This window comes from Mustela nigripes, chromosome 5, assembly GCF_022355385.1.
Source record: "Mustela nigripes isolate SB6536 chromosome 5, MUSNIG.SB6536, whole genome shotgun sequence".
Classification (NCBI taxonomy): Eukaryota; Metazoa; Chordata; class Mammalia; order Carnivora; family Mustelidae; genus Mustela; species Mustela nigripes.
In genome coordinates, this window is record NC_081561.1 from 85,479,048 (window position 1) to 85,503,492 (window position 24,445).

General features: G+C 36.0%; 1 protein-coding gene across 1 annotated transcript in view; it reads left to right on the forward strand.

The window, feature by feature from the left end:
- Nucleotides 1-24,445, forward strand: part of PEX7 (peroxisomal biogenesis factor 7) — an 88,931-nt gene that overhangs the window by 59,708 nt on the left and 4,778 nt on the right. Inside the window, exon 9 of the mRNA XM_059399177.1 lies at nt 5,345-5,444. Within this exon, the coding sequence (XP_059255160.1) occupies nt 5,345-5,444 (100 nt within the window). The remainder of the gene's footprint in view (nt 1-5,344; nt 5,445-24,445) is intronic.

Genomic DNA, 24,445 nt, shown 5'->3' on the forward strand with positions numbered 1-24,445 from the left:
GCTCTTCTGGTGACTGTTCCCAGATCTGCTACTTGTGGGGTTCCTGCTCAAAGAGTAGTGGTCTGATTGTGCCACAGATCACAGTTTAAGGTGATCCTGAGCTGAGAGCTCACTCCTCTGATACCGGCGAGCTCTGCGACATTCAGATACCCCAATCCTTCTGTGACTCCATGGGACCTGAGACCATATTTTCCTACAAGGGCTCCACCCGCACTTAGCCTCTGGAGCGATGTCCCTCAGTGGAGCAGACTTTTAAAAGTTAGAATTTTGTGCTCTGTTGCTCTACCTCTTGCCAGGAGCCAGCCCCTTTCCCCGTGGTCTATCTTCCCCTTGTTTCATATTCTCTTCTCCATTCATGCTATCTTTCAGAAAGTGGTCAATTTTCTGTTTCTAGAATTGCTGCTCTTCTTCTTTCGATCTCCTGTTGGGTTTGTAGGTGTTCAGAATGGTTTGATAACTATCTAACTCTACTTTGTTCACAAGTTCTCTACAGATTTAAAACTATTAAAACATTTAAAAGTTTACTAAGAAAAATTTTTTAAAGAAAGTGAAGCCAAGTATATAAACCTCTTCAGTTTTGTTTTCTAAGAGGATTTTATTTATTTATTTAACAAAGAGAGAGAGAGAGCACAAGCAAGGAGAGCAGCAGGCTGCCCACTGAGTGGAGAGCCTGATGCCGGGCTTGATCCTATGACCCTGGGATCATGACCTGAGCCAAAGGCAGAGGCTTAACTGACTGAGCCACCCAGGCACCTCTCTCCTTCAGTTTTTTTTTTTTTTTTATTTGTTTCATTTTGTTTTGTTCTTTATACTTAAAAGAAAATCCCAAATTCCTCACATGGGCAAAAAGATCTGTGTGAATGACCCTTTCTGCTCCCTGCTGACAAGAGGCCAGCTACTCTCTACCTGACTAACTCCTCAACCTTCAGATTTCAGTTCAGTGTCAATAATTCCTTTCTTTTTTTTTTTAAGATTTATTTTTTTATTTATTGAAAAGAGAGGGAGCATGTGTGCACCTGAGCAGGAGATAGAGAGAATCTCAAGAAGACTGTATGTTGAGTGTATAGCCCAGCACAGGGCTTGATATCAGGACCCTGAGTTCATGAGTTCATGAGTCATGAACCTGAGTTATGAGTACATGACTCTGAGCCAAAAGCAAGAGTCAGTTGTTCAACCAACTGAGCCACCTAAGTGCCCCAGCATGTCATTATATATAGCATGCCACATTATCTTTGGGGGTACTTGTCCAGTTGTAGTAACGTTTTGGTTTCTGTGGTCTTTTAAAGAATGTCAGTCTATCCACCCCAACTCAGATCCACAAGGATGCTGAGACCACATCTCTTTTGCTTCTGGATCCCAGCACCACACCTGGCACATCCAAGGACTCACAGATCGTTGAATGAACAAGTAATTAAGCGATGAGGAAACAAGTTGTTGTAATTTTTTTTTGCTTATCACTCTAGAGAACACTAGACAAAAGCAGTACAAATGGAATTATAATTGGGCGATTTGCTAAGAATTTTAAAAACACAACTAAAATTAGTGTGACTAAAATTAATTAAAATTCAGCTTGACTAAAATTAACGTACATGTAAGGCATGGAAAAGGAGCCAACATTTTTTCCGCATCTTTTTTTATTGCAGTTAGGAAAAACTCACAGAGAATTATGGACCAAGTTGTAATTTGAGAAAAGGAAAGGAAAATGAAAAATTTTGAAAAATATCATAAATCTTCTACTGAACTTATATGTTGGCTAAATTTCAAGAGTGTTTAGGGATTTCAAATTACATTTTAGTAAAGTAAAAAATAATTTCAGCTTAATTTTCAAAATTGTTTGGATGTTTTATTTAACATAGTGCTACTTAGTTGCTTTGTTAAAGAAGTATGGAATCAGAAGACAAAAAGGAACTCAAACAAGACCTTGTACTGTCATGAATTTTGCTCTCTCCATCTCCAATTTAAATGAAAAATGTTCCTACAGTTTTGTAATATTTTTAGTCAGTGGAAGCCTGTCCAGTATATTTATTTCCCATGAGAGAGCTTAAATAGTCAGTGATTTCATCAGCAAAGAGACAAAAAGGCACCAAGTCGTATATGTGCTGGACCAAAACAAACATTGCACTTAACAATAATATGCCTTATTTGACCACTTAATGATATATGGAGCCTGACTTCTCCCAATGAAAGGAGCCTATTTTACTTATGTGATAAGCGCATGAGGGCCCTTAGATATATAGAATTTATGGGATCTTTGATTGCAGAAGATGGCAAGGAGAGACCTTGCATATCCCCTTACTTGGCAAATGTGAGGAAATGTGGAGAAATGCCCACCTCCTCTTTACTGCTCAATCCTTCCTGGTGGAACTGGGATGGAGAAACATGGAACAGTCTGGAAGTATCCACATAAAACTGTTAGCAGTGGTTGCCATTGGGGAATGGGAATGAATTAAAAAATACATACATTTCTTTAGTTATTAAAAAAGATATTAGCGATGAAAAAATGAATTATAGTGTATAGATGCGTTGCTTAGCTTTTGGTTTTGTTAACTTATGTAGCCTGTGCCCTTTCCTGTCTTTAACTCAATATTTTTGTTAAGATATTTTAGCCTATTGAAAATTATTTTTAAGTTCTAAATATTAACATTAATCTTGCTGATTTTTCTGGCTCCTGATCTCCCCGAGATTTAGAAAATTGAAGTTCCAGTTCTCCCTGTTCAGTACACCCTTTCAAGGCAAAAGCCGGCTCATGGTCGATGTCCTGCTCTGAGCTTTGGTCTTACTTTTGACCTGAGTGCACCTCACTGATGCTCTTACGAAGTTTTGGTGGTGGTGATTCTTTTTATATTATGTTCTAGGATTTTTTTTTTTCAGTAAGAATGTTGTTCTAGACACCTAATCAGCCATTCTGCTGGAAGTGAACCTCTCATAATTTTTGTACTATCATATGCATAATAGGCATAATTTGTATATTACATAATTTCCATCAGAGCTGTGAACTGATGTAATAGACCAGTAGCACTTTTATGATATTCTCTAGACTAACCCTCCCTTCACCAAATAGCATCCTTAGAGTTGTAAGCGTGCATCTTATTTGGTGACTGTTTTGCAGATTGCAGGTAAATACCTGATGGTTTTTCCCAGGTTAAAGTTAGAATGGGTGTGACTCTGGTGTGGAGTGGTATGGCACCTTGACTGCCTGTTAAGCTATGTATTAGAGCAAATTCAGCTTTACTTTTTTTTTTTTTTTTTAAGTTTTATTTATTGGTGTAATCTCTATACCCAGCACGGGGCTCCAAACTCATGACCCAGAGATCAAGAGTCACTTGCTGTCCGGATTGAGCCAACCAGGTGCCCCCAGCTTGACTTCTTGAGTAGAATTTCAGCCCTCGTGCTTATGTGACTTCCCTTACCATATTTTAAAGCTAAAGTTTGATGTCTTCACACATGCTTTCTTATTGGGCATCCTCATTTTCATAAGGCCCACCTGTTTTGTCCTCAGTGCCACCTTTTCCTTAATTAGCTCAAAACAACAAAATAATAATAAACACTGCATTCCAGGAACTTGTCAGGAGGATACAAATAAATTCTTTTACTTTTATTATCCTTAAAAAGTTCTGCTGAAATTCACCAGCCAATTTTTATGGTTGGTCTGAAGACTAATGCTCATCCGTTCTATTGAAACAAAAATCTAAATCCCAAATGCAGTCAGAAAGTTGAATACCTTGATTAAATTGACCTTCCTGTAGAATGCTTCTAGTACCCTGTCCTTTGGGTGATACCATTGACTCATGAGTAACATTTCTGTGTTTCCTTCAGAGATGTTGAGGATGTTCTTTATTTTTGTTTATCAATCTCATTGCAGGTTCAAATGTACTTTTCTATCCTTTTCCTTTATTCGTCTTTTGACCATATTAAATACTCATTGTTAAAAAAAAAAACCATTTTGAATATTTTTTGGAACATAGTGGGTATGTACAAAATAATTTGATTACTGTTTCGAATAATGCAAATCAGTGGGTAGCCATGTTCTAGAAATGAAATTATATGATGACTTACTTACTTTTGCTTATATAAACATTATCAAAATCTCAAAAATTAGATTTGAGTACAATATTTGTCTCTAGAACCAAAGGAACAAATATGCAAAGACAGTGGAGGCCACTATTATGATTTCTGAGGACTGTAGCCTGTTCCCTCATTTGTTTGAACAGTAAATTTTCAAAAGTAAAATCACTCTCCTTAAATATTTTGTAGATTTCAGTTTCCGATAAATGAGCTATTTATTCATTGTCTCTCTGGTACCCACACAGTGGTTTATCCATAGCAACAATCCTTTTCAAACTTAATAAGACCAACCCTGTATTTATTAGGGAAATAATACTACCAGGTTAAACAAACTGTGACTGTTGGTTCTGTGTATTTACTTTCTTTCAAAGAGATCTGCTAAACCTTCAGTGTGTTCCATGTTGCAGATCATTAGGGAGGCTGAGTTGGAGTATGACACTATGATCCTGAATGTGCTATTTTTATGGAGCGTTTAGAATCAAATAAGAAAGATGATGAGCAAATAAAGCTTTATAAATAAAGTACTATTTTGTATATTGAAAATAGGGCCAAGTTCCTATCTGTATAGAAATCAGAGACATATTATGGTAAATAGTACCACTCCCAGTCTATAGAGGATAAATAGAATACTTAATATTGGCCCAGGAAAACACATTTCAGTTTCTTGACTCCAGAAATTACATTGATGTGGAATCTATAAGAAAGGCTGTGCCTCAAAAAAAAAAAAAAAAAAAAAAGAAAGAAAGAAAAGATTTTTCAGAATTACCAAGATTTTCTTAAGAGGACAGATTCTTTTTTAAGGATCTGAATTCCTGTTGAAATGTAAATTAGACCTAAGATCTTTTCATATCAGTTCTTGAGAAATGAAGTATTTAAAAATCACAAAATGTTAGAGTTCTTGTAATCCAATATCCTTATTTTACAGTCATGAATACTTTAAGAAATTGCTACAAAAGCATAGTATCTCTCATCTTAAATGTCCTTGTGCAATATAAAAAAATTTTTTTAACTAAAACTTGTTAAGCTTCTATCCTACAAGGTATCCTAATGGGAATAATCTTTTAATTGAGTAATAATTTCTTTTTTTATATATGATAGAATGAAGTACATTTTTTTCTTCATTAGATATTTTTCTGTAGATCAATACTGGGGTTCTGTATTTATGAATTGGTTGAAGCTGCCTTGATAAAGACCCTGCTATGGTAAATAACTGTTTTTTCTTAGATATGTTTTTGGGTAGTTTAGCACTTAAATGATTTCTTTCTGTTTATATTTACAGATTCTGGAACTTTTCAAAGCCTGACCCTCTTCTTGAAACAGTGGAACATCATACAGAGTTTACTTGTGGTTTAGATTTAAGTCTTCAGAGTCCTACTCAGGTAATGGATGCTGATGTTTTTCTTACCACATAGTTTTGCAACTAGCTCTGTGTCTGGAGTGTGCTGCAGTCAGTAGCACACTTTTGCCTTTAGGGCAGAACAAAGTACATTTACTTAATTAACTTGATCTCTTTTGTTACATAAACTTGGGCATTTGAGCAGACCTCTCCCGGTGGAAAGGGTAACAGGAGAAGAATGGAATGGGGATGGCTTGTCCTCAGAGGTTGGTGAGAGTCAGGAGTGTGGTTCTAGATACAGCTGTCTCACTGAGCTGTTGAGATGATGGGTAGGTCACTTTCCTCTCAGGACTATACCATCCTCTCCACACCCCATATCAATAGAGAGGCTTCCAGGGGCACCTGGGTGGCTGGCTCAGTGGGTTAAAGCCTCTGCCTTTGGCTCAAGTCATGATCCCAGGGTCCTGGGATGGAGCCCCACATTGGGCTCTCTGCTCAGCAGGGAGCCTGCCTCCTCCTCTTTCTCTGCCTGCCTCTCTGCCTACTTGTGATCTCTGCCTGTCAAATAAATGTCCTTGTACAATCTTAAAAATCTTAAAAATCTTTAAAAATCTTAAAAAAAGAAAAAGAAAAAGAAAAAGAGAGAGGGGGGCTTCCAGTGGGGAATTAGGTAGAGTAGAATGGCTACTGTTTTAATTACATTTAAGGGGCACCTGGGTGGCTCAGTCAGTTAAGCATGGACTTGATTTTGCCTCAGGTCATGATCTCAGGGTCATTGGATCAAGCCCAAGTGTGAGGTTCTGCACTCTTTGGGAATCTGCATTTCTACCTCTGCTCCTCTCCCCATTCATGCTCGTAATTGTTCTTTCTCTAAAATTAAATAAATCTTAAAAAAATTAATAAACTTCATATTTTCTCCTTTTTGTTCTCTTGAGGATTTGACAGTCAGTATTTTGGACTTTAAATATTCTTCAGGGTTTTTTTTTTAATGCTGTTTCAGTTTTGGAAATTATAAACTCAGGTCAGAAACACCACAGTATGTTGAGTGATTAGACACTTTATAACACAGACTATGTGAAAATACCAACATAATCATGAAACAAAGTAATGTGTGGAAATTCTAGAGTATGACTGAGAAATTGTGTTTTTATGATGAATTTTAGAACTTGGACCAAAAGCAAATCCCATTTCTCATTACTGTCTATAATCTTAAATCTAAATGGATAGTTCTCTTTTTTTTTCATTTTAGGAACTTAAGACAATTCTCATTATAAAATATTCTCAAAAAATAAATACATAAAATAATCTTCTTAGACATTAGAATATTTTCATTAACATTAGAATAAGTGTTTTTAAATGATTTGATGGCATCCGAGAAGAAACTGAAATAGTGATGGGTGAAATAGCATTATTTTTAATGTAAGTACAATGTGCTTCAATGAACTAGTTCCTTTTCTGAGAAATACATTTATTGTAGATGATTTTTAATAAAATGATTGTACTTGTTTGCTGTCCTAGTTAAAAAAATGTTGCAGTGTACCTACTGAAATGTGGCACTACCAAACAAAGAACCCTGAGTAAATATTTTCCTTCTCATATAGTTCTATTAACTTGTACTTTATGCATCCCAGACTGTGGCCTTCTCAATGTACATGGTCATAGCTGTTCTTCGTCCAGAGTGCCAAGTGTTTTCTAAATCATCTACGCATAGACCACCTTATTCAAAGGAACTTTGTTTTCAGAGGATTTATTAATCATATTTATTAATCATTTTGTATTGGTCATATATTTATAACGTGGTGACTGCCACCCATCTCTTCCAGTTTAATAACCAAATTACATTTGTGCTAAGGAAACAGTTGCTACTGAGAGCAATTAGGGATGGAGAAGCAGGGGTCTTTGAGCTCTAGAGAAGCATCAGATTCAGTGACGTAATATACAGTTCAACTGTATTAGTAATCACCACCGAGTTAACTCATAGTGGGACAGAGTCTTGGGATTAGGAAACACCGTAAAAATAAGACCACTCCCTCTCATTCATTTACTCTTTTCACAGATGTTTTCATATGTTGGGCTTATATTAGGTACTGGGGATTCAGTGAGGAGTGAAAGTAAATGTGGGCCCTGTCTTCATAAAACATTTACTCCACCATTGTTATCAACTAATCTCACAAATAATGCGAATAGACAAGCCTACGAAGGAGAAGTACGTTGCTCCTCAAAGGTTCATAATGAGGATAGATATTTGACCTATATACAACATCCGTAAGGCAGTGAGGCTTATTTGAGACCTGACTAGTAAGTGTCATGAACAGACAGAAGAATATCATAAACAGGCAAAAGGAATAGTATATCACAGACCCTGGGATGGGAGGGAGCATGGCTAATACTTGAGAATGAAAGAAATGGTTTCTTCTTTATTTATGGTTTATTATTCAACATTAGAATTTAAGAAAATATATGTACCTGTCATATTTTTAAAAATTGAGCATTGAGATTATCAACTAAATTTTATGTTTCTCCCCATTCTTCAGAGTTAGTCCACTTTGCTTTATGTAACTTTTGCTATGTATTATAGGTCATACAAATGAAATATTAAAGAGTTTTTTTAGTTAATGCATCTCTTTTTATTACTGTATTTTTAATCCTTGGAGAGTATTATTATGGAATTATCTATTTTCCTGTTTCTCTTAATGCTCTTTGACATTCATTGTTCTCTCTTTTATTTGGTCACATTTATTGAGTATCTACCACAGCTGTATAGGATGGGTAATTCTAGTGTAGTGTGATTAATGCTAGAACAGAAGGGAGCAAAGGATGCTGTAGGAAATATGTGTTCATTCATATTTGTCAGCTGCCTGCTGAAGGCTAGGCATTGTTCTAGGCATTAAGAATAAACCAGTGAGCAAAGCTGACTTGGTTCCTGCTGTCATGGAGCTTACATATATGGGAGAAATCAAATAATAAATGAAAATTTGATTTCATATAGTAATAAATGCTATTCAGAATTGGGGCAATTTGATTGAGAATGATGGGGTACTTTTGCTTAAATGGTCTGGGGAAGACTCTAAGAAAAGGGAAATGGGAGCTGATAGTTGAATAATGAAGCCAGTTATCCAAAAATCTAAGGAAAGAGTGTTTTTCACAGAGAAAACAACAGTCATGTCCTTGAGATGGTAAAGGGTTTGTTATGATTAAGGGATAGAAAGAAGGTCAGTGTGGCTGGAGTCTACTGAATGAGTGGGAAAGTGATAGGAACTAGACAGGGGCCAAATTGTGGAGGGACATGTAGACCATACTGTGTTTGATTTTCTTTGTAATTGTCAGTGGAGATTGAAAAGCAGAAGAATGATTGACATTGATTTGTGGATTTTCTTTATTGAGGTATAGTTGACATTTCAGGTATATTACATAATGATTTGACATTTGTATATTGTAAAATATTGTAAAATATTGTAATATATTGTAAAATAATCACCACAATAAACCTAGTTAACATCTCTCATCACAGAAAATTATAAAAAAAAATGTTTTTCTTGTGATGAGGACTTTTAAGATCTCTCATAGAAACTTTCAAATATATAATACAGCATTATTAACTATAGTCACCATGCTGTACCATCTTAATTCCTAGGACTTATTTATTTTATAACTGGAAGTTAGTGCCTTTGACCCCTTTCATCTGTTTCTCCCACTCCTTACCCTTTGCCTCTGGATAACCACCAGTCTGTTCTCTATATGAGCTTGGTTGCTTTGTTTTTTGGTTTTGGGATCTTTTAAGATTCCATATGTGAGTGAAATCATATGATATTTCTTTCTCTGATTTCTCTTAACATAATGACTCTAAGGTCCATCCATATTATCACAAATGGCAAGATTTCATCTTTTTTATAGCTTAATTTCATGTATGTATTTATATGTGTATATATACATACACCTACCATATTTTCTTTATCCATTCATTCACTGATGGACACTTAGTTGTGGCTATTGTAAATAATGGTGCAGTGAACATAGGGGTAGATATATCTTTTGAAATTAGTTTTTCCATTTTCTTTGGATACATATCAAGGAGTAAAATTGCTGGATTATATGGTAGTCCTATTTTTAATTTTTTAAGGAGCCTCCATGCTGTTTTCTATAGCAGCTACACCAATGTACATTCCCACCAGTAGTTTACAAGAGTTCCCTTTCTCTATATAATTGCTAACACTTATTTTATTTCTTGTCTTTTTGATGATTGCCATTCTAACAGGTGTGGGGTGATATCTAATTGTGGTTTTGATTTGCATTTCCCTGATGATTAGCAATGTTGAGCATTTTTCATGTTGGCCATCTGTATTTCTTCTTCAGAAGAATGTCTGTTCAAAGCTTCTTCCTATTCTTTAATTGGATTGTGTGTGTTTTTGCTAATGAGTTGTATAAATTCATTATGTATTTTGGATGTTAGCCCCCTATCATATATGATTGGCACAAATTTTCTCCCATTCAGTCTTTTCATTTTGTTGATTATTACTTTACTGTATGGAAGCTTTTTAGTTTGATGCAGTTGCCCTTGTCTTTGGTTTTGGAGTCAGATCCAAAAACTTGCTGCCAAGATTCATGTCAAGGAGCTTACCACCTGTGTTTTCTTCTTGGAGTGTTATTGTTTCAAATCTTATATTCAGGTCTTTAATCCATGCTGAGTTAATTTTTATTTATGGGATAAGATAGTGATCCAGTTTCATTCTTTTATATGTGGCTGCCCAGTGATCTGTGCTTTTAAAAGATCATTCTGGGGGCACCTGGGTGGCTCATTTAAGCATCCAACTTTTGATCTCAGCACAGGTCTTGATCTCAGTGTTGTAAGTTGAAGCCCTGCATTGGGCTCCATGATGGACATGGAGCCTACTTAAAAAAAAAAAAAAATCATTCTGTCTGTTGAGGCAGAATAGAGGACAGGTAAGATTGAAAGCTGGGAGGGCAACTTAGAGTCTCTTGAAGTAATCCAGGCAAAAGATAATGGTGACTTAAAGGATGCCTGGGTGGCTCAGTTGGTTAAGTATCTGTCTATGGCTCACATCATGATCTCAGGGTCCTGGGTTTGAGCTCCGCATTGGGCTCCCTGCTCAGCCAGGAGCCTGCTTCTCCCTCTCCCTCTGCCAGTCCCTCTGCTTGTGCTCTCTTTCTCTCAAATAAATAAATAAAATATTTTTTAAAAAGATAATGGTGACTTAAAATCTAACAAATGTTGAGATGGAAAGATTCATAATATATTAGATTGAACCATATAAAATTACTAGAAATTCCACATGGTTTGCTTTGGAGATAGTGAGTAGGATTTGCTGATGGGTTAGAAATGGGCTATGACAGAAAAAGAAAAATCAATGAGTACTCCTAAGATTTGGACCTAGGAAACCAGATGGGCAATGGTTTAATTTACTGAGATAGGGAAGAGGAGATAATTTGGGATAGGGAACAATCAAGAGTTATGTTGGAGAGGTCTCCTGTTAAGCATTCAAGTGGAGATGCTAGATAAACATATTTACACCTATCCACCTCAGGCAAGAGTTTAGGGTAACAGATACAAATTTGGGAGTTTTGGCATAAAAAAGATCTTAAAATTTGGGGGCAGATTAAAATTATCTAGAGAGGATTTTAGTGAGGAAGAGGCACAGAAGAAACTCTAGAAGTCTGAAAGAAGAGAATCCAGCAAAGTGGGTTGAGAAGGAATGGTCAGGGAGGTAAAAGAAGAACTACTGAAGTATATATAGTATCTTTGAAGTTCAAAGAAGAAAGTGGTCCAAGAAAGGAGACATTCCCATGTATTGCTGATGGAAATGTAAAATATTGCAATCACTTTGGAACAGTTTGACAGTTTCTTAAAAAGTTAAAGTAAATTTACCCTACATCTGAGCAATTACACTTGTAGATATCTAACCAAAAGAAGTGAAAATACAGATTGACACAAAGACTTGCACATGAATGTTCATTGCCAGAAAGTGAAAGCAATCCAAATGTCAATCAACTGCTGAATAGATAACAAAATGTGGTGTAGCAATACAATGGAATACTGTTCAGAATAAAAAGGAACAGTTTGATACATGCTACAACATGGATGAATGTCCAGTGCATTATGCTAATGAAAGACACTAGATGCAAAGACTGTGTAATGTATAATTTCATTTATATAAAGTATCCAGAAAAAGGCAAGTTTATAGAGATAGAAAGGAGATTAGTGGTTATCTGGAGTAGGGGATGAGGATGGGGATTATTTGCAGATTGATCTTTTGGGAGTGATAGAAATGTTCTAAAACTGGATTATGGGGGTAGCTGAACAACCCTGTGAAGATTCTTAAAAATCACTGAATTTTACACTTAAAATGGGTGAATTTTATGGTATTTAAATTACATCTCAGTGAAGATGTTTTTTACATAAAGGAATGGACATTCTAATTTCCCTAAAATGTAAGAAGGTGAAAAAGCATTATTCCCACTATAAAAATAAGAGAAAGTCAGATAAACTACAAAATCAGACTTTCTGCAAACCCATTAGAAAGCTGAGATAGTAGGGCAAACATGGAGCCCCCGATCCAAGGGGGACAGAGGCCCCTTTCCAAAGAGAGATGGGATGCCAGCTCCGTGTTTTTTTTTTTTTTAATTTTTTTCAGCGTCTGGCAGAGCACAGGCAGAAGACACAGCTGCCATACACATGGGATCAAGTAGAAAAGGTGGACATGTGTGAATACATGAGGGATTTCATCTGGGAGATAAAAATATAAGAAAGAGTCAAAGGAAAATAGTAATTTTTTAAAAGTATAGTGTCAGAGATGCAGTCCTTCAATATGCCCATCAGAGGACTGACTCATCAGTGAAGTTAGAGATAGGTCACTAGAAACTACTCAAGCTGAACAAATAGGAGAAAACAAGAATGAGGGAAATACAGGAGAACAGAGCATGTAGCATCTGTGGAATAGTATCAGGTGTTCTTAACATATATGTACTTGGAGTCCTGAAGAAGAGAGTGTAAATAGGGAAGATGAAATATTTAAAAGAGAATTTTCCAAAAATAATGAATGTCAAATCACAGGTTTGAGAATCCTAGAGAAGCCTAATAAACAGGATTTAAACAAAAAACTGACACATCAAGACCCATATTCAGACTGGAAACCAAAGATTAAAAAGAAAATGTTGAAGACAGATAGAAAAAAGAAACACCACCCAGAAGCATCTAGATAAAAATTATAGAAGATTTCTTATCAGAAACTATGCAGGCCATAGAACAGAGGAATGTCTTTTTAAAGTACTAAATGAAGAATATAAAGTGGAACTTTTTGAATATAAAGAGGAAATAAAGGGGGCTTCTTCATGGCTCAGTTGCTAAAGCGTTTGCTCTTGGCTCAGGTCATGATCCCAGGGTCCTGGGATCCAGCCCCCTGTCAGGCTCCCTGCTCAGTGGGGAGTCTGCTTCTCCCTCTTCCTCTGCACTTCCCATTGCTTATGCTCTCTCTCACATGCTTTGCTCTCTTTCTCACAAATACATAAATAAAATCATTTTAAAAAGAGGAAATAAGTAAACTTCAGACAAGTAAAAGCTGAGAGCATATCTGTGCTACAAGAAATGTCAGAAGAAATACACGCAGACCAAAATGAAAAGAAAGAGGCAGACAGAGGGAGGAAGGGAAGAAGGTAAGATGAAAGGAAGGAAAGAAGAAAGAAAAAGGAAGGGAAGGGAGGAAGGAAAGAAAAAAATAATAAAATAATTGGAAATAGCAAAAATGAAGTAAATATACAAGACACTTTTTAACTTAATTTTTTCATTCTGAAAATTTTTGCCTAAAGCAAAAATAGTATTGTATGCAATAGTATTGTATGCATGTATGTATGTACATTGTATGCAGACATGTATATGCATACAATGTACATACATGCATACAACGCTATTGCATACAATACTAATACATGTATGTGTATTGTATGCATATACATGTATGTATGTATTATACATATATATGTATACATATATACAATATACATACATGCATTCAATACTATTGCATACAATACTAATACATGTATGTATGTATATTGTATGCAATGTATACTATTGCTTACAGTATATTGTGGAGTTATATCATAGTATATACAAAAGCAAAATGTATGACAATAATAAAATGTATATCATAGTATATACAAAAGCATATATACAAAAACTATATACATAGTATATCATAGTATATACAAAAGCAAAATCTATGAAAATACATTTTGAGAGCAATAATAAAATGAGGGGAAAATTGGAAGTACACTATTATGAAGTTACTACTACATGTGAAGTGATACAGTATTTGAAGGTAGTTTGTGATAAATTCAAGGTGTTTTTTGTAAACTCTATGTTAACATTTAAGAAGTTTTAGAAAGAGAGCTATAACTATTAAGTCAATCATGAAGATAATTATAAAAAATAACTACCTCAACATAATAAAACCCATCTAGAAAAACCTATAGCCAACATCATCATCAGTGGTGAAAAACTGAAAGCTTTTCCTCTAAGATCATGAATAAGACATGGTGCTTGCTTCCACCATTTCTATTAAACATAATATTGGAAGTTTTAGAGCAGTCATTCAAAAGAAATGAAAAGCACCTAAATTGGAAAAGAAGAAGTAAAGTTAATCTCTCTTTGCCAGGACATGATCTTATATGTGGGAAGCCTTTAAATAAAACTATTTCAACAATTATATTAAATATAAATGGTCTAGGAGTGCCTGGATAGCTCAGTCGGTAGAGCATGTGACTGGGTATTAGGGTCGTGAATTCAAGCCCCATGTTGGGTGTAGAGCTTGATGAAGGAGAGAGAAGAGAAAGAAAAGAAAAAAGAAATGAAAGGGAAAAGAAAGGAAAAATGTAAATGGTCTGAACCTCCAAATTAGAAGACAGAGTAAATGTGGTAGATATGTGAAAGACTTTAAAAAAAAACTCACTTAAAAAAATCTGGACTAAAATATCCAGATTTTATAACCTGTTGGATTTGGGATTCAAAGAAAAGGCTTTTCTTTCTTTTTTTCTTTTTCTCTTAAAGATTTCATTTGTCAGAGAGAAAGAGTGTGCCTGCAAGTGATCAGAAGCTGTGGGGGTGGCAGGCAGAGCAGGCAGTGGGAGAAGCAGGCTCCCTGCTGAATAAGGAGCCAGATGCAGGACTTGGTCGCAAGACCCTGGGATTATGACCTGAACTGAAGGCAGCTACTCAACCAACTGAGCCACCCAGGCACCCTCAAAGAAGAGGCTTTTCTAACTCCTAAGATCTAGGTTCTTGTTACTTTCCACATAATATTTTCAGTTGCAATTTTGTCTGTTCTTCTCCCTATAAATTTATCTTTAAAAATTTCTTCTTCTTTTTTCCTTTTTTTAAAGTTTTTTATTTATTTGAAAGAGAGAGTGAGAGAGCACAAGTAAGGAGGAGGGGCAGACGGCAAGGGAGAAGCAGAACCCCCCCACTAAGCAGGGACCCTAGTGTGGGGCTTGATCCCAGGAACCTGGGATGATGATGACCTGAGCTCAAGGCAGACACTTAACCAACTGAACCCCCAGACACCCCCTTTTTTTATTAAACAAGGATGATGACCTCAACCACTCTCTTTGCATATCTACAATGATGAACATATTTTAACACAAACATTTGTATTGTTTGTAGTATTTATGTTTTTGCCAAGTAGCATTAAACTCTTTTGAAGGGAGATACAAGAGATCAAGTTTTTGATGCATGTCCCTATTTTTCTCTCACTTACTTAATCTCTGTTATCTATTCTGAACAAACTCTTCTACAACTTAATGGCTTAAACATCAGTTTTCTTTGCCTTCCATTCTGTGAGTTAGCAATTTGTGCTGGGCTCAGCCAAGCAGTTCTGTTGGTCTCCCCTGGGGTCTTTCATGTGACGCCGGTCATCTAGTGACTTAACTAGAGCTGAGTGGTCTAAGAAGGCCTCACTCACGTGTCCAGGGTGCATTGCTGGTTGTCGTCTTGAGTCATGTGTCTCCAGGTGGGCCCAGGCTCCTTTACTTAGCGGCTATAGGTTTCCAATAGGGCAAGAGTAAAAGCTGCCCTGGATCTCCAGTACTAGACTTAGAAATTCACGCAGCAGTCCATCTGTTGCAAAGTAAGTCATGAGGCCAACTCAGATTCAAAGAGTAAGAAAAATAGACTCCACTTTTTGATGGGAGTAGCTGCAAAGAATTTGTAACCATTTAAAATTTATCACATTAACCTTTTGTTGGTGTAGTCGGTAGTTTAAGTTATTTTTGACATATTTATCCTTTAGTTTCACAATATGTGGTTAAGTTTGCTGATTACATTTTGATTTCACCCTTTGTCCATATTTTATTCTCTTAGAAAGTATCTTCCTCTCACCTTTGAGAAAGTACCTTTCCATCTGTTTTCAAAAACTTGTTGTCTCTTGTGATCTTAACAGCTGTTGGACTTTGCTGGTGTTACTTTAGGTCTTTGTGTCTTAATATATCCTCTATCTTAAAAGAGATTTATCTGAGTTCTTATATTTATAATTCCTTTTTTCTTTTTAGCTTCTTTCTTAGAGATCTGAAAAATGAGATCCAAAAGCATTCTTATGCCTCCTTTCTTCTTGACAGATGTAAGATCTTGTCTTTAAAGGTTTAAAACTTGACAAATAAGTATCTAGGGTTATTCTTTGAGGATAATTGCTGAGAAATGCTCTATCCCCTCTCTTGTTAACCAGGCTGAAGTTACCTTTCAGTTCAGAAAATATTTCTTTGATTTTTCTTCCCTCTGATCATGATTTGTACAGCCCTGGCATTTTCTCTTTTCTCTCTTGTTCTTATTATTTCTAAATCAGATACCATTTTCCTGTTTTTAGGCGTATGATTCTGGACCTGTAATATACCCATTTGTATAATTGGGATTTTCTGTAAAATATATTTTTAGAATTCCTGACTTTGTGTTCTGCGGTATCAACTCTACTCTACTCCTTTGAATGCTCACTGATATTTAATTTAGTATTTATAACCTGGATATAGGTTTACATATTGTTACACATGTCTTTTGGGATACAGTTATTTCTCTTTTAAACTCTTTTAAAGTAGTCTAGTAGTTCATTCTGAAATAGAATCTCTGTGTGTTTAATAAAGTTGCTCTTTTTTCTCATGATGAAATTGGGAAATTACATTCAGAAGAAAGAGAAAAGATTACCCATGGTCCTGCCACTTCAGAAAGAATCTCTGTTATACCACAGTAATATGTTTCTTTTCAGTCCTTTTTTTTAAAAAAAAATTTTATTTGAAGTGTAACATCCTTGTTGGAAAATACACATTTTTAAAGTGAGCAGCTAAATAAGTTATCAAGAAATGACCACACCTGAGTAACCACCGTTCAGGTTAAGGTATAGAACCCTACCTACCAAATCCCAGAAAGCTCTCTCATGCATCTTTCCACATCTTGCCCCCTAACCTTCCTAAAAGTAACTATTCTTTCAGTAGTTTCCCATATATATGCATATTTTTCATAGTTGTGGTTGTATTACATATGTAAATCTATCTTCTGGGACTCCTAAAATTCTTGGTAAATATAATCTTTAATGTGTGAATATCCTAGACTATCCATGATAGGAACACATATGCACTATAAAAATTTTTTTTAAATAGGGCAAAAAAAATTTTGTGTATTTTCATTTTGTTTCAATTGAAGATGCTTAGATTTGGCTTTGATTTAAACCAGTTCCACAGATGTGTTTTTAAAAGTATCTTTGACTTTGTTGACATTTTAGTAGAAAAAAATGTTGACAATATATATGTGATTGAAACATTATGCTACACACCTAAAACTAATGTAATGTTATATGTTAGTTAATCTCAATTAAAAAAATAAATTTAAAAAGAAAATTCTTTTTTAAAGACTTTATTTATTTATTTGACAGAGAGAGAGATCACAAGTAGGCAGAGAGGCAGGTTGGGTGGTGGGGAGAAGCAGGCTCCCTGCTGAGCAAGGAGCCTCGTTCGGGACTCCATCCCAGGACCCTGGGATCATGACCTGAGCCAAAGGCAGAGGCTTAACCCACTGAGCCACCCAGGTGCCCCAAAAGGAAATTTTTAAAAATTAGGCATCATTTAAAAATTCAGCTCATGTTTTGATTCAAATCTCTGTTCCCACAGTCTTAGATACCAGCTTTATGGGTTGACAGTGGAGAAAAATATTTTGTAGTATGAAATTGGAAAATTCAATTTTAAAAGAAGACAGCATTATTATTAGTTAAGATAACTAAATCCTTTTCACCTTTTACATGAGGTGGTATTTTCTGCATCTGTCACGGACTAGCTTTAGAGCTGAAAAGAACATGTGCCAGAAGCATCCAGTGTCCTCAGACATTGGTCTCTGTTGTTTCCTTGTCAATGCTTTTAGAATTGTGTGATTTTTAGCTGAAAATTATATAACAAGGGCCTGTTTTTCCCCAGCTACGCCCAGATTGGTAGGACCTTGGTGCGTCCCTAAGGCAGATGTATTAACCTATTGCCTGCTGTGCTTCATGGATAACTCTTGCAGTGAGAGCTTCCAGAATTACTGACTTCTTAGTCTTTGCTGCCTCAGCTACCAATCCTGAATCACCCACTTTCTTATTGTCATTACTTCTTAGAAACCAAGCAAAAGTGCTGAGCTGGCACACTACAAATTAATTTTTCACAAAAATTTCATCTGGGCTCTTGGTCCTACTCAACTTATGTTTGAATTCATTTTGATTTTCTAGCCCATTCTTCATACCAACTTTTCTCATCCTCCCACAATATCATTAACACTCTGGACATGTAACCTCATTCGCTACTTCATTGTGAAAATAGATAAAAATGAATATTTTCTTCCATCTCTGTCACCTTACAATATTTATGTTCTATCTGTGTTTCTCCCTTTTCCAGTGGGTTCCTGATTTTCTCACTGGCTTCCTCATCTAGGTCTTTGCTTCCTCATATGTACACTGTGCTTTAGATGTTCAGCAAGTTCTGTTCTCTATTTTCAAAACTCACTTGACCTCATTGTCATATCTCCCTACCAGCAAACTTGGCTTTTCTTCCACTATTAGACACTAAGAATTAGTAGGTTTACCTCTTGTTTTTACTCTCTCAGAATCAACATTCTCTTTTTACACCCTTGTATCTGTCTCCCTTTCATCATTCAGTTGAAGTGAAGACCAGAAAGTCACCAGAAAACTCCTGAAAACCAAATTAACCTTTTCCCAGACTTCCTTCTTCTTTAACTATAGAATTCAGATTTGTTCTGGAAAAGTCTTCTCATTTTATTGCTTTAATGTTAACTATACTAACCTCATCTTCTTTACCACTTTAACAATGTCTTCATCTCCAAGTTTCTTCCTTACCATCCATACAGAAGTAGACATCCTTTAATATCCAGTTCATTTAATTATATGCTAGTAATCCTTGTCCCATTTATCCAGTTGCATTTACTGTGTGGTTGCAGTAGATGTCTTATTTTTCCTCCTGTATTCCTAACTGCTCAATTGATTGTATGATGGACCAGACCTGAGGAGTCATCCTAGTTTACTTGTCTCCTAAATTCAAATGGGCATCAAGTTTATAAATGTCTCCTCACCAGTATCTCTGAAGTCTGGACCATTGCCTTCTAGTTCCTCTGCCTTAGATAAACATTTATTAGCATCTCTGCCATGGTTGCTGCAGTAGTCTCCTAACTGGTCTCTAAACCCTCTTCATGATTCTACTCATTCTCAGCGCTGCTTCTGGGGAGAGCTTTCCACAATACAAATCTAATTTTGTTAGTCCTTGACCTGAAATCTATCAGTAGCTTCATTTAAGGTAGGAACAAGATGAGAATTACCATCTTTACTAGGATAATCAACATGTTCTAAAAGGCATAGCCAATTAGTAATAGAAGAAAATAAAATGATACATAAATATCTTTAAAAGGTAGAAATACTGACAAAGATATTCATATCAACTCAATATGATTATCAGTGTTATAAACCAGAAAATCAACTTTAAACCTATTAAAAATAATGAGTTCAATAAGATCAGTAAAAATAAATGTGCAAGAATGAATCATGTAGATGCCAGTAATCAGGTTAGAAAATAAAACAGGAACAATTATATTTGCATGGCAACAACTGTGTAAGTATTTTTGTGTGATACAGAGGAAAAATAATTTTTAATATGCAGAATTCTAGATAAAGAAATTATGTGTCTTTAATAAGAGACTTTTAAAATTTTTTTAAATTATTTTTATTAACATATAATGTATTATTAGACCCAGGGGTACAGGTCTATGAATTGTTAGGTTTACACGCTTCACAGCACTCACCATACCACATACCCTCACCAATGTCCATAAGCCAACCATCCTCTCTCTAACCCCCTTCCCCCAGCAACCCTCAGTTTGTTTTGTGAAATTAAGAGTCTCCTATGGTTTGTCTCCCTCCCGATCCCATCTTGTTTAATTTTTCCTTTCCTTACCCCTTAAACCCCCCATGTTGCCTCTCAAATTCTTCATATCAGGGAGATCATATGATATGATTGACTTATTTCATTTAGCATCATGCCCTCTAGTTCCATCCACATCATCGCAAATGGCAAGATTTCATTTCTTTTGATGGCTGCATAGTATTCCACTGTATATATATACCACTTCTTCTTTATCCATTCATGTGTTGATGGACATCTATGTTCTTTCCATAGTTTGGCTGTTGTGGACATTGCTGCTATAAACATTCGGGTGCACATGCCCCATTGGATTACTACGTTTGTATCTTTAAGATACATACCCAGTAGTGCGATTGCTGGGTCAAAGGGTAGCTCTATTTTCAACTTTTTGAGGAACCTCCATGCTGTTTTCCAGAGTGGTTGCACCAGCTTGCATTCTCACCAAAGGTGTAGGAGGGTTCCCGTTTCTCCACATCCTTGCCAGCATCTGTCATTTCCTGACTTGTTAATTTTAGCCATTCTGACTGGTGTGAGGTGGTATTTCATTGTGGTTTTGATTTGTATTTCAATAAGAGACTTTTAAAAAATTAATTTATTTGAGAGAGAATAAGCAGAAGGGGCAGAAGGAGGAGAGAATCCCAAGTAGACTCCCTGTTGAGTAGGGAGCCAGAGGTGGGACGCCATCCCAGGACCCCAAGATCATAACCTGAGCCAAAATCAAGAATCAGATGCTTAACTAACTGAGCCACCCAGGTGCTCTGAGTCTGAATTTTTAATGTTGCTTTTAAGATTCACTATAATCTGTATTGCTATCTAGTTTTATTTCCCAGCATCCCATGTAATCCCTCTGTTATATACCAATTATATTTTGTTGTTTGTCATCTGCATGTGTTTGCCACTATTTCTTTCACTCTTCCCCCTTTCTCCCTGGACAAAGTATTTCTGCCTTTCAGAGTCCAGTACAAGTTCTTCTCTTCCTTCTCTCCATTTATTTTTTGCTTCAGTAAATATTTGAGTGCCAGCTCTGTGCCAGGATATAGAAAGTAGATTAATGTAAACTACCTGATAGATATGTACTCAAGAAATATTGAATGAATGAATGAATGAATGAATGAAAAGGATGTTTAGTATATCAGTCAACTCTTTCCTTACTTTTACTCAAAATTCCATAATCATTAACACAATAAGCCATGTTCTTTATAGTCACTTCCTCCTGGAAGTTGGTCGAATAGGTAAAACCTGCTCTTGCGTTAGCCCGTAATTTAATACACTGCAACATAATAACTGGGCTGCCTTTTCCAAATCTAGAGTTGACTGTTAGGAATTTCTTTCATTCTCTCGTCATCCTTTGCCTGTTCCTCTTGTTCACTTTTACTAAAAAGGCCATATGTCATGCAGATAATTACAGTAAATTGAACAAATTTTCCAAGGGCAAAAACAATTGTCCCCAAAATTGAGAGTGATAAGAAATTTCTATTCCATTTTTCCAGAAACCTTCATTCTATTTTTTAAAGAATTGACATAGCGAGAAATTCATATTTCTAATTAGTGTACTTTTTCTTAAAACAGGAATGTTTGTTTTGCTACTAAAAGTGAAAATGAAATAACTAAAAATCGAACTTAAATGGAATTTTATCCTATTAGTTGTTGTTCACTACCTAGACGATAGAAGATTTCAAAAATAGTAACAAGATTCTGTCACGATTTATAAGTAAAGAAACGTAACATTTTGACAAACCATTTTTCCTATGATGTTGGTAACTTTAATTCTGAGTTTTAATGAAAAGATTTGCATTTTGATGTGAGATGAAAGGAAATTCAGAGAGCACAGGAATGATGTACTGCAGCGGAAGCGTGCAGGTTATGGAATACACCTTCCACTTGAATATCCTTGGGCAGAAGAAGTAGAGCCTGGAGAGTCCTGCTCTGTGGTATCCACGTGCACAGTCACAGTCAGGGGAGAGGGTCAAACAAGGTAGGCCTTGGCAGCCAGCCCTCAAGAAACCCTAGATGGGAGTTAGGCACAAGTCAGAGAAAAAGCCTGTCTCCAAAGATTAAGAGTTTCACCTGAGGAGTTATAGTGCAATTTAGTTGTTTTAAAGCTAGAACTTTTAGGTCTTTGTTTATTCTTATTCTTATTTATTTGTTTATTCTTATTCTTATTTTTTCTATTGCTTAGAGCACTTTGCTTCTCTCCAGTGTCTGTCCCCCGCCCCTGCCCACCCCACCAAGCAATAGCAACACCAAATGCTGTCTGGCCGAGGCATCCTTCTCCTTTAAGCCACAGGTTAGATGATATCCACTTTCCTCACATTTGGTTATGGTGACCCCCTACTTCTTTGGACCTTATAATTCTTCTGTCTTTGTCCATATTTCTCTGCATTGTGGCTGTCTATTTATCCATCTCTTTGCTGGACTCTAGATCTGTGGGGTCAGATACCAGCCTCATCTTGTTTACTGTGGTGTCCTCCTCATGCTTCTGACAGAAGACATACTCAATAAATATTTGTTAAATAAATGGATGAATATAAATATGTAATATATATATGAATTGTGTTTTAGATAGCTTTGTAGTGCAGAGGAATGTTGGACTAAGAGCTTCTGGGATAGAAAAGAAGCCTCCCTGTGAAATCTCTTTAAATAACATTCATGATGCTCAATAATTGCATATATTCCGCATTCCCGTACAACTTGTTGCCCTCACCTAGATCTCTGACTCACACCTGACCAGGTGCTCCTTACCATGGGTGAGACCCTACTCCAGAAATTCTTTGGAGGAGGAAAACCACTACTCATATCTGGATTCACTCACTCACTCATTCATTAATTCAACAGTATTTACTAAAGGTTTACTATACAAAACATGAGAATACAGGTTTAACCAAGATGTGTAATTGCTGAAAATCCTATTCAGGTTTAATTACACAAAAATGTTTACATCCATATGTGTGTGTTATTAGAGAACAGAAAGCATATTACCCAGTATGCTCTCATTTTCTCCCTAGTTACCATAAAGCCCAGAGCCTGATTTATTCTCTAAGTGTTGTGATGTGCTCAGCTCCGATGCCTGAAAGCTTTTGCTCCATTTGTTCCCTTTAAAACAGATATTTTCCCCTGAATCTGTATTTATTTGGCCCTGTGCATTAATCTATAAACCACTTAAGCCCATTTAGAACTCAGCAGGGTACAAATATCAAATAAAAAAATAAATCAACTATTGGTTTTAACCATAGCTTACACAGCTTACATGATTAATAAAATTTTCTTATGTATTTTATGTAGAAATTTTGGCTACTGCCTCACATAGAACAGGATCAGGAAGCTACACAAGCTTTGGGGGCAGGAATGCTTCAGGGAGGGCTGCTGTTGTTCTCTGGAGATGGTTCAGTCATGTTGTTGTTGTTTTTTTTCCTGAGTCCTCCCCTCAACTCACTATCTTCTACCATACATCGGCACATCAGATTTGAAACTTTTCTTTCAAATAAATGTGAAACTATGGCACAAGATGTTTTCCATTATATTAATTGCAAATGAAACTCTTTTTTCTCCTCAAGAAAGGAAGAGAATTCTCCCTCAAGAATATTTGACTCCTACTATATTTTGAGATGTATTTTGAGATGTTTATTTTAAAAACAGCCATAGGAAGAATGACTTTTTATCTCTTGTAAAACCACTCTTTTAGCACTGAATGACTTTTATAATAGAAGCATATTATATATTTCTTTTATAACCAGGGATGTGCTAGGAAAAACTTGATCTCTTCTGATGAACTGGTAAACTGATTGTGATATTTGCATTTCTTACATTATTTGCCTTTTTTTTTTTTTTTTACCTTTGCTGCCAGGAGATGTAGAGCTCAATTTCATGCCCAATTTTAACAATTATTCTTTGCTTTCTTTCCTAGTATAATTATCTACCCATTCTCTCCATTTCGTGTTTGTTCTTTTAAATGAAATGGCTTTTCTGTTACTGTGTCATCTCCTGTAAGAAAGCAAGGGTTATTTTGTTCCACAGAAGTACTGATTTCCCTGTTGAAGCAAATAAGCTATATCCTTGGATGGAGCCATGTTAAAGGATGATTTTCAAAATTGCGATCATGACTCTCACATAAGTGTGTCATGAACATAAATGAACATAAATCCAGGATTTATGTAACTCATGAAAGATTTTGCAACTAGTTCTGAGGAACCAAAGAAAAGACAGAAACAGACAATCCCTGAAGGCTGAAATGAACTTACCTCATAGGGGAAAAACTGGGCAATAGCCACAGGGCAATAAAATGTAATATTTGAAATGTTTTCTGGGGGACAAGGAGAAGCATTAGTTGCATCTCAACAGGATGACATTCGTTTGCAACTTTAATGGGTGAGAATCATTTGATTACTATCAGTTTTCTATAACTTACAGAGTTGTAAAATAATCTGGTCAAAGACAGGGAAAGGCATAGACCCCCACATAATGAGGTAACCCTGTGGGGCCCTAGGACAGTGCCAGCATTTCACTGATACAACACCTAGCAGTCTTTTTGCTGATGGCAGTCTCAGTTTTTCCTGACAACAAGGTCATGGGCAAAGAAGTGAGTCCCTGTGTAGGATA